Source organism: Euwallacea similis, chromosome 3 (genome assembly GCF_039881205.1).
Source record: "Euwallacea similis isolate ESF13 chromosome 3, ESF131.1, whole genome shotgun sequence".
Taxonomy (NCBI): Eukaryota; Metazoa; Arthropoda; class Insecta; order Coleoptera; family Curculionidae; genus Euwallacea; species Euwallacea similis.
In genome coordinates, this window is record NC_089611.1 from 1,306,306 (window position 1) to 1,316,364 (window position 10,059).

The following is a 10,059-nucleotide window of genomic DNA, read 5'->3' on the forward strand; positions in this document are numbered from 1 at the left end:
AAAAAATACTTGAACGATTTTATAATTTGCTGTAAATAGTGATTTTAAGCATAAAAATGTCCAAATTCCCGGACAAAAGACTCCGTTTCTCTGTCGAGCAAGACATGCAACTCTTGGCTGAAGTCCTCAAACAAAACCCCTTTGAAGACACAGATCGATGGGGAGAAATACATGAGAATTTCGTCCAGGAATGCAATGTTCCTTTCTCCTTAAGGACCTGCAAAGACCATGTAAATCATCTATTGAATCTCCATCTGAAGAGGGTTTTGAAGGTGTAAGTATCACCTAGGGTAGTCATGGGAAATAGATCAATTATACATTAGTAGTTAATTCTTTATTTAAAAAATGTTTCAAAATACCTCAAGTGTGTACACCAAATTTACTTGTCCCTTTGCCCTTGGTGCAGGTTGTATTTCATTAAGTGGTCTATTCATATCTCGCACATTTGACATACACCCTTGCTTGCCATTCATTGTCCAGGATGACTAGCATAGTGAGAGAGAATTACACAGATTCATTTTTATTATTAAAATAGCCTTCTTGGAGGTGTGAGAAAATTGCACAATTGAAATTAAAGCCTTCTAATCTCCATCTCCAAAGCCTCTTCTTATTACATCTTCTTGAATATCACTCTACACTTAACTTTACACACTTTGATTCAAATTTTTAGGCGCCCAAGAGAAACTCCAGATGATTTCGAGCAAAAGAAAAAATGCTTGGATCAAATTTTGAATATGCGTAAAGGTATCTGTTCTGATTACAATGCTCAAAAAACCCCAAGACCTTCAGTCACCACTTCCCAAAGTAAGGTTTCATACAAACACCATAAATTGTTTTAAAACAGTATTCATTACAGTAATTTGTGGATCAATGGAAAGCGGCAATGATTGTAGATTTATAAAATCAGAAGATAGTGATGGTATGAGTACTATATCTTATTTTAACTAATATTTCTGACAAATCATGTTTAGATGACTTCTATTGGGATGAGGAAAACGAACGCGATAAAAGAGAAAAGGAAAGAGAGGCAAATGACTTAGATGGTAAATTAAGCAAACAAGAGTTGGCTTTAAAAGAGCGCGAGTTGACTTTGAGGGAACAAAAACTAAAACTAGAAGAAGAGAGGTTGGAGCTGGATATGATGGAACGAAATGAAAGAGCTCAAATGGAGAAAGCTGAGAGGGAGGCTTATAGGAATGTTGCAGTTCAGAATCAGGCAATTGTTTCTGCACTTATGGACAGGTTTAATGGGGGGAATGGAGGGAATAACTTGTATATTTTGTAGTTGAAAAAGTCATAGAGAATGTTATGAACAAATTAAATATTATTTACTAGGCTTAGGTATATTTTTTGATACAATAAGTATGTATAAAACCCGAAATAACAATACCATAGAGATTGTTTCTTTAAAGTTTTTTTAATTATAAATATTATAGAAATTATAATCTGCTGTCTTCTTTCATCCTACTATTACGGTTTCTTATTTGGTTTTCTTATATGGTGATAGTTTGGCAACATTTTCATTAAAGTCTCCATTTGCAATGCCTGAGGCTGAAACAAAATCTATGCAAGTTTAAGAAACAAAAAAACGAGAAGAAAAACAAACTAATTGCTTTTGCGAAATCAAAACCGGTCAAGAGTGTTTTGTTGAAAAATAAGATGGCGCAGGATTTTTATTACCTAACTGCAAGCGCTTACAATAAACCAATTTCTAATTAATGCTATTTAAGAGGGAGAATCAAATTAACATATCACATTGTTAATTCTATTAATTTTTGTACTTTGTTATTGTTTTTATATAAATACAAGAGTCGGCATCTACCGGAAATAGAACCCAGCTCCCGTCACACAATAGGCGGCAGCCCAGACTACTACATAACCATCGTGGATAAGTACTAAAATTAACAATTCAAGATTCAGTTCAGAAATAACGGGGAGCTACGCCACTGCTAGCCACGTTCCGTTATAGCTAAATTACCGGAATATCAACGGCAAAGCTGCCGGGCAAGAAAGTATTTTTACAGCTGCGTTCGAATATTGAAACTCCTACGAATATGTATCACAAGCGTTTACAAGATTCCTGTAGTTTATTGCTTCATTTTTTATTTTAAGAATGATTTGTGCCTTAAAAACTTGAAATGTAATATATGTATATTTACTAAAAATACAAAAATCATTTAAATTATTGAGGACAATAGGTATACCGTGATAATAAATTGAAAAATTTAACCTCCCATGAGGATGTTGCGAAACATAAACGAACCAAAGAAAGCGAGTAACCAATTCTATCCTCAAAGGTATTCGACATTTGCGAACGCAGTCATCCGCCCTAACAATCGAAGCGAGGTCACCAGTCTCGAATCGATACGACAAAAACGAAACGACAGTGTTTGTCGGGACGCTACGCTGTCGGTACGTCAAACGTTAATAATTACACTGCAAAACGGTGCCGTTTTAGGGAAACAATCCAAAAATGAACCGGGAAAAAATGTGGCGCAAACCCAGAGAAAGGCTCAGATACACCAACGAGCACAGTTTGATGCTCCTCAAAGAGGTGCTCGATCGGAACCCGTTCGAGGATCCTTACAGATGGAGTACCGTGCACGAGAATTTCGTAAGGATGACGGCCCGGCCGCACACTTTGCGTTCCGTTAGGGAGCACGTGGACTACCTTTTAAAACTCTACGTCAAAGGAGATTTGGAAAAGTAAGTTTTAGCGCAAAACGTTATATAAAGTTGAGAAAAAATAAGGGGGATGGGAGATTATGCACTGAAACTGCGTTTGTTTATATGACTGTGAATTTAATGGTGGCAGTGGCGGAGGCAAAATTTGAAATCTATTGCGTATACGCATTTTATGGTTTTATTCTGCAACGAACTTGTGCGGCTGGCAAATGTAAGGACAACCTTATTAATACGATGACTTGGAATAGCTCTTTCATGATTACGTTAAAAATATGTCAAAATAAGATTAACGTGGGTAAAAAGAAGTGGCTTAAAAATTCTCTACTAACTGGTTTAAACTAAATAAAATCAACATTTGATATGTTAATCACAAAAATATTTGTATTTTAGTAAAGCGAGATACAAAGGAAGTGACGATGAACACACGGAGAAACTACAACTCTTACAAGAAGTCCTGGCTCTAAAAGAGAAATATTTCGACGTAATTCAAGAGAAAAAGCCGGTTCGAGAATTGCGCAGTAAAAGACCAAGGTCGGAAACTTGTAAGTTACAATTTAAAATTTATAACAAATTTACCCTTAAACTCCTTAATATTTAAGCGTCCAACGAGGACAATGACGAGTCAACTGACATGTTTTTAGACGAAGAGCTTAATGATCTACCACAAGCTGCTGGTAGCATTTCGTCTGCCACACAAGACGGAGGTAAAAATATTCAAATAATCATTACAACAAATTTAATATTTATATATTTTAGGTTTGGCGAATATAGCAACCCTCCAATTTTTCAAAGACAAACACACCACTGAAGTAGAGGTGCGCAGGGCTGAAATTGACCTACAAGAAAAGAAACTCTTGCTTGCAGAACGGGAATTTAAGTTACAGAAAGAGAAATTTGAGTTAGAAAAACAGGAAAGACAGCGCAGGCTAGATTTGGAGCTGCAGGAAAGGTCAATGCACATGAAGGTTCTAGAACAGCAACAGAAACTAATAAGGATGTTTTTCGAGCAACATAAGTGAGAGTTTCTTGATCTCAGTTTGGGAATTGTTTTTCCCATTTTTACAGATGAAGTGGAACTGAATAGAAGATTATTCTCTGTGAGAAATAGTTTCGGTTTGGAATTTTTAGCAATTATGCAGAAATAAGTGTCACAAATATGAAGTAAATTATAAAATGGAAATTTTCAAGCAAATCTACTTCGCAGCCATTCTGTTTGTGAGAATTGATTATTACATATAGATAGAGAATGAAGTTGAGCATTAATAGTCATAAAATAAAACAGATAATTGAAGACATTAGACAAAAAATTAGATTTGGTATTGAAATTTCACTCAAAATCAATATGTGAAATGTATGGAGAAAAAACTTGTCAATTTTTGAATAAAGGGACTCTAAAATCAATTTCTACAGGTGTGTAATTACGCCTATTTAAAGTGCAGTTCTGCACTATTTAGTTATTGTTTTGGTTGACAGATTAATTTAACATTTCTTTCAGTATCGATACTATTATACTAAATATATATATTTTAGATTTCCATAATAATAATAAATATTTTTTGGTACATAATTTTTGCACTTACCACTGGCTTATCCAGTCCTTCCCTCATTTGACAGTTTCCTCCAAAAATAGAGATATTTTCTTTCAAAATTTGCTCATCAGTTATTCGACAACCTGCTCCGATGGTGCACCCATCTGAGACAGTAACTTTGTTGCCAACAAAGCATTTGGTCTCAAAAACGTTATTATTGCCTATCTTGGGAGATTCCACTGTGCAGTCCACTTCAAAGACATTGTGGGAACCAATTATTAATACTGGGGTATTTTCTTGATCTTGTTGATCAAATGGTAATCTATGAAAACAAAAAATTATGGTAAAATTAGGAAAGTTAAAGCATAAAAATAAATAATTTTTTTCTTTCTGAATAATTCTTGACCTAATAGATCACATGCACAAAACCATGAGTGGAAATTTATACACTTCAGACACTATTCTTTTAGTTGCAGAAATAATCTTATATTGATTATGAACTGAACTAATGAACATACCTGTGAATTATCTTTGCCTGTTCCTCAATTAAGCAGTTCTCACCGATGATAATAGGACCAGCTTCGGCTAGTATGGTGACACTTGGGTGAACGATGGTACCAGCACCAATTGTGATATCACCCCTTAGTTTCGACTCCTCGCAAACAAGGGCCCCAGGGAAGATCTTAATGCTAGAAAACAAACGTATAATGTAAAAGGATTTTCCAAGCTTGATAGACATTGATTACTTGTTTCTGGACATTTTTTTGAAACGTAAATTAATACTGCTTTTTTAAATGTAGAATGTCATATATTTGAAAATAATTTAAGCCTTACAGAAGAGAAATTAAAAGCTCTTTTCGAACAATTATTTTGTTTTGAATTATTTAGTATTTTGATTTTAGGTTAAGTCATAATCACTGTCACCCCACTATCAATGTCATTTATTACTCTGTCACGCTTCAAGGGCCCGTCATAAGTATACTTTTCTACACCAAGAGCACTCCGCTTAATCCGTAAGGCCTGCGAACAGGTGACGTCTCATGTAATTATTCTTAATTGTCTACAGTTTACTCTACACAGATGTGAAATTTGAAATACTTTTAAAATGCAGACAAACAAAAATGCTTAAATTAGAACTATATAACACACACACCCTGTACAATATTTAACAATATGAAGCGAAAGATCAGATAGGTGGCGTAGTGAAGTTAGATAAGTTAAATTAACCCTCCGCCCTCCGCCATCATCTTGATGAAGTTCAAAGATCAGTGTAATCAGCAAGGAAACAAGACGCCGTGGCCTTAACAATATTGTGTGCGATAAACTGTATTGAACATCCTGAAAACCCATTTCAAGGCTATCAGTTCGCATCAGATCGGGTCAGAGGAAAGTTTAGAGGTACGCTTCTACTTTTATACAATCTACTAAGACTAAATGAAACTTATGAGAACTAATATGGTGGTTCCCCGAGACTTGGGTTTGCGCAACTTATCTTGCATCTGATTTTCCTAGAGGGAAAAACCTCTTGAAAGCAAATAAAATTGATCGTGGTTCTATCTTAAATAATTTGAGCTCATTAAGCATATGGTATCTCATTACACATATCTTCATCACACCTATTTCAGTCCATTCCAAGTTTTCTAAATTTTAATACATATAAACTTATTCCAAAAATGTAGTACTAACAATTAATATCCCCTACTCATGTCAGATAGGGAGAGAGAAGTCCTGCCTTTGCTAAACGTGGATTTTGTTCCACTGTTTGTGTCTCTCGGGCATAAAAGAGAGGAATTGTCGGGCCGTCACATTTGCATAATTCGACATAGAAATTTACTCCCTGACTAATTTATGACACTCGGGGGTGAGTTTATAATGGGCCTGGATAAACGCCGCGGCGACGTTAAGTTAAACGTATCGTAAATGCCTTTGACTTCGTTAAATTAAAATCTGAATTGGGTTTTCGAGGGAGAATACTTATTCAATTAGCATCAATGAGGGACTGGAAAAGTCATTGTTGCTGAGAAATGAGTTTGGTGAATGATCTTTTTAAAGAGTTTTCAGCTCGTTCTTATCCAGTTCTTCATGCGAGGATCAAAGTTAAGGTAAAGCTGAAGGGAAGTTGTTGTACATGATAAGAAGCGATTTCGGCCACAGATTGATAGGCATCTGATACCTCAAATTGATATGTTCTTTCCTTCTTTCGTTCATGGTGTGAATTAAGGGTAAAGCATATTCATTTAAACTACCAAACCCATATGTATGCACCTCAGGGTATCATCCGTCATTATCTCAAGAATGGGGGAAGATCTTGTAAATATTATGTAAAACCTCTGATATGCTCTTTTTATGTTTTATATTATATAATTATGTATTAGGTGTACAACTTTGCTTCCGCCGTTTTTGAATAGATGTATGTAGCGGTAAGTAATGATCGAAATAAATAACCCCATGTGGGCATGCAGGAGCCTTGGGCACCTGTTAACATAACCTCATAAAAATATTAGTCTATTTGTGTCTTCATCATAAAGTTATTCGCAATTGAAAATGTCAGTGTACGAGCCAAATTCTCGTCATTTGCGGGAGGTTTTACTTTTCTGCTTCAATATGAAGAAATCTGCTGCTGAGGCTCATCGAATGCTCTCAGATACTTATGGGGAAGCCACTATTAGTGAAAGGACATGTCGTGAGTGGTTTCAGCGCTTCAAGAACGGTGATTTTCACGTCGAAGACCAACATAGCGGTGGAAGAAAGAAGGTTTTCCAAGATGCGAACTTGGAAGCATTACTTGACGAAGACTCGTGTCAAAGTCAACAAGAATTGGCACAATCATTGGGAGTGACTCAACAAACAATCTCAAAACGCCTCAAAGACATGGGAATGATTCAGAAGCAAGGATATTGGGTGCCGTACGAGTTGAAACCAAGAGATATTGACAGGCGTCTGTTCGCTTGTGAACAGTTGCTTGCAAGGCAAAGACGGAAGGGATTTCTGCATCGTATTGTGACTGGGGACGAGAAATGGGTTCATTACGATAATCCCAAACGCAAAAAGACTTGGGGATATCCCGGCCATGCTTCCACGTCGACGGCCAAACCGTCTATTCATGGTTCCAAAATCATGCTCTGTATTTGGTGGGATCAACTCGGCGTAATATATTATGAGCTGTTACAACCAACTGAAACAATCACAGGTGCTCTTTATCGAACCCAATTAATGCGTTTGAGCCGAGCATTGAAAAAGAAACGGCTGCAATACAACGAGAGACATGATAAAGTGATTTTGCAGCACGATAATGCTCGACCCCATGTTGCGCAAGTGGTCAAGAAATACTTGGAAACATTGAAATGGGAAGTCCTACCCCACCCGCCATATTCTCCTGACCTAGCTCCTTCTGATTATCACTTGTTTCGATCCATGGCACATGGGCTAGCTGACCAACACTTCCGGTCTTATGAAGAAGTAAGAAATTGGATAGAATCGTGGATCGCTTCAAAAGATGTCCAATTTTTTCAACACGGGATTCGTATGCTGCCCGAAAGATGGGAGAAAGTAGTGGCCAGCGATGGACAATACTTTGGATCCTAAAGGTATAATTAGTTTTTTACAATAAAATCGCGAAATTCGGAAAAAAAACGGCGGAAGCAAAGTTGTACACCTAATACTATCAGAGATGTAGCAAAGAGAATATACGCTCTGCAATTTAAAAAAGATTTCATCATACTCATAATTGATTCATTCAACATGTGGCTCTAATAGCTCATCATCGATAAATATAAGTCCTAGTGTTGTTCATTCTATTACCATTCCCATACAAACGAAACCGAATAACTGGGTTCATAATATTTTCGTTCACGTTTCTCATTGTCAAGCACATAAATCGCTGCAAAAGGCCCCAATAAAACAATCAAAACCGACACGTCTCGTAACACTCCTGGCAAAAGAGTTATTTGTCGCCGAGAGGACTCGGACCCAACGGAAGCGGTTCTTTAGACAGATTTCGGCCTCGTTAACATTCAAATGGGGTCCCACCTACCGACATGGGAATTACATTCACATATCTGAGCTTGTAATTGAAATGAACCGAAGGGGCCCGCCTTTGAGAATTGCCGCCTCCGATGACTGAAATCGTAATTAACTCGTTAGTAACCACTGATTAATATCGGCGGATATTCAGATGCTTCTTGGATATTAATCGATAAATTGTTGGGAGTTCTGTCCTTATTGGCCGACGGCGATTTGCAAAAATGGCGAATCGAACGGTCGGATCTCGGCCATGGTTAATTTTAATAATTGGCAATTTTCATTTAACCATACCAAGTAGCTAAGAAGGTATGTCTGTTTCGTAAGAGCGGACTTGCAAAACCCATCTATGTAAATGCAAAGGGGTGTTGAAAAATAAAGGTCATTTAGTGCTATTAAAAAAATTCAGGTTATTCAAAATCCAAGAATATCGGTCATTAGAGGTCATATCTGCTCAATTTGGTCACTATGCGCTTACGAATTTGATTGCAGAACTTGATGAGTAGATTTTTGAAACAAAATTTTTCTGGTCATTTTCGTGGAGTATTTTTTTACGCAGAATCAAGAACTTGTTTCCTGATTAGATGCTTATTCAATTTAATCTTTAGGGGCCTGTTCCAACAGAAGGTCAAACTGATTCTAAGTCGTCAGAAATGTGCGCGTCAGCATACCGGGCGGAACTCTGCAGAAATTTCTGACACTCTCTCTCACGATCCAGAATTGGTTTCCTACCCCATTTGAAACGAAGCCCTTGATTGGCCTCTTATGATCTTAAAGTATAGAGTGCTTTGAGCAAATTTTGTTCACTGCTTGCATGCCATTGCCCGAGCAAGAGACTTCTTGTTCTACCAATATCCAGAGAAATTATATATTATTCTAGTCGGTTCACTTTGGGCCAGGTTTGAGGTGACATAGTCCCTTGTGCAAAATTTCTGAATTTTTTTTCCGGGAACAACAAATTTACACCGAAATACGTCTGAAGGATGTTGGCCGGTACTTTGCGGTCTGTTTTAATAGCGTCACAATTCATTCCTTTTGACATACGCAAAACTGGTCTCTGAATGCCAATTACTCAATCGATTACTTAATAATGCATCCGTGCAAGCTTTTACGTGCAAAATTTGGGTAGCTTTTCACTGATAGACAGGCTGCATTTTAATCGTGTAAAACGGCATTAATATGACTAACTAGGGGAGACAGTTTCAGTTTACTTGGCACTGGCGGATGTGCTTTTATAGGTAACTTTGTCTCCGTAGGCGGGCCATAATAATGTATCTAAACGACAATAACAAGTTTTCATCTTAACAGTGGAATGTGTTCATTGTAACATTTCCTTCTTGAGAGCTTTCTGAGTTTTTCTCATAAAAATCAGTCAAAAATATTAACTTCCTTCTAACAGTAATATTCCCTGAGGGAAATACACATCTGTGGTTACAAAGAAACGGCAAGCGGGCATCATTGAAGGCCTGATGATGTGCTTTAGTGGCGGTCACAGTGGTGGCAATGACAAAACTTGGCTGGCCAACTATTGACTTTATACGTAGTTCATTTTTAAATTTAAATGGTTGCTCTAGGAAAAGTTGAGATAATTCAGGAGAGCTTTAAGAGAAATTTTCAGTGATTTTGGTCTTTTAAATTAGCCTGTGTGCAATTAGGCAGGGGCGATGCAAGATATGGCCACTCTAAAAATAAGAACAGCCGAGACTCAGCAGGCAAGCTTTAGTAGTAGACATCGTCACCATCGCGGTTTGCCTTGATTGTGGTTTTTGGGTTCGGCATTTAGTTGAAGATGGTTACTTCCCACCAACGGCTGAAAAATATCAGG

The 10,059-nt window shown here is 37.1% G+C and overlaps 3 protein-coding genes across 3 annotated transcripts; 2 read left to right on the forward strand and 1 right to left on the reverse strand.

Annotated features, from left to right (window-relative positions):
* Nucleotides 1–8: 8 nt before the first annotated feature.
* LOC136419707 (uncharacterized) lies at nucleotides 9–1,445 on the forward strand. Its single transcript, XM_066406235.1, has 4 exons — nucleotides 9–274; nucleotides 671–804; nucleotides 857–919; nucleotides 972–1,445. Exons 1-4 carry the CDS (start codon nucleotides 57–59, stop codon nucleotides 1,283–1,285), a joined length of 729 nt encoding a protein of 242 aa, XP_066262332.1. The 5' UTR covers nucleotides 9–56; the 3' UTR covers nucleotides 1,286–1,445.
* Nucleotides 1,327–5,101, reverse strand: DCTN6-p27 (dynactin subunit 6). Its single transcript, XM_066406237.1, has 4 exons — nucleotides 4,961–5,101; nucleotides 4,733–4,903; nucleotides 4,266–4,536; nucleotides 1,327–1,551 (listed from the first exon to the last, which is right to left on the reverse strand). Exons 1-4 carry the CDS (start codon nucleotides 4,972–4,974, stop codon nucleotides 1,471–1,473), a joined length of 537 nt encoding a protein of 178 aa, XP_066262334.1. The 5' UTR covers nucleotides 4,975–5,101; the 3' UTR covers nucleotides 1,327–1,470.
* LOC136419705 (transcriptional regulator ATRX homolog) lies at nucleotides 2,361–4,102 on the forward strand. Its single transcript, XM_066406234.1, has 4 exons — nucleotides 2,361–2,706; nucleotides 3,076–3,227; nucleotides 3,285–3,389; nucleotides 3,442–4,102. Exons 1-4 carry the CDS (start codon nucleotides 2,474–2,476, stop codon nucleotides 3,702–3,704), a joined length of 753 nt encoding a protein of 250 aa, XP_066262331.1. The 5' UTR covers nucleotides 2,361–2,473; the 3' UTR covers nucleotides 3,705–4,102.
* Nucleotides 5,102–10,059: the final 4,958 nt, after the last annotated feature.

What these genes read in the sequence shown, in the direction of transcription:
- DCTN6-p27 (XM_066406237.1), bottom strand. An exon ending in CAGGCAAAGATAATTCACAG is followed by an intron (nt 4,537 to 4,732) that starts GTATGTTCATTA and finishes TTGTTTTCATAG; the next exon opens with ATTACCATTTGATCAACAAG. An exon ending in AAGGACTGGATAAGCCAGTG is followed by an intron (nt 1,552 to 4,265) that starts GTAAGTGCAAAA and finishes ATTTTGTTTCAG; the next exon opens with CCTCAGGCATTGCAAATGGA.
- LOC136419707 (XM_066406235.1), top strand. Translation starts at nt 57, where the DNA reads ATGTCCAAATTCCCGGACAAAAGACTCCGTTTCTCTGTCGAGCAAGAC. An exon ending in TTCAGTCACCACTTCCCAAA is followed by an intron (nt 805 to 856) that starts GTAAGGTTTCAT and finishes TATTCATTACAG; the next exon opens with TAATTTGTGGATCAATGGAA. An exon ending in AAAATCAGAAGATAGTGATG is followed by an intron (nt 920 to 971) that starts GTATGAGTACTA and finishes AATCATGTTTAG; the next exon opens with ATGACTTCTATTGGGATGAG.
- LOC136419705 (XM_066406234.1), top strand. Translation starts at nt 2,474, where the DNA reads ATGAACCGGGAAAAAATGTGGCGCAAACCCAGAGAAAGGCTCAGATAC. An exon ending in AAGACCAAGGTCGGAAACTT is followed by an intron (nt 3,228 to 3,284) that starts GTAAGTTACAAT and finishes TTAATATTTAAG; the next exon opens with CGTCCAACGAGGACAATGAC. An exon ending in GTCTGCCACACAAGACGGAG is followed by an intron (nt 3,390 to 3,441) that starts GTAAAAATATTC and finishes TATATATTTTAG; the next exon opens with GTTTGGCGAATATAGCAACC.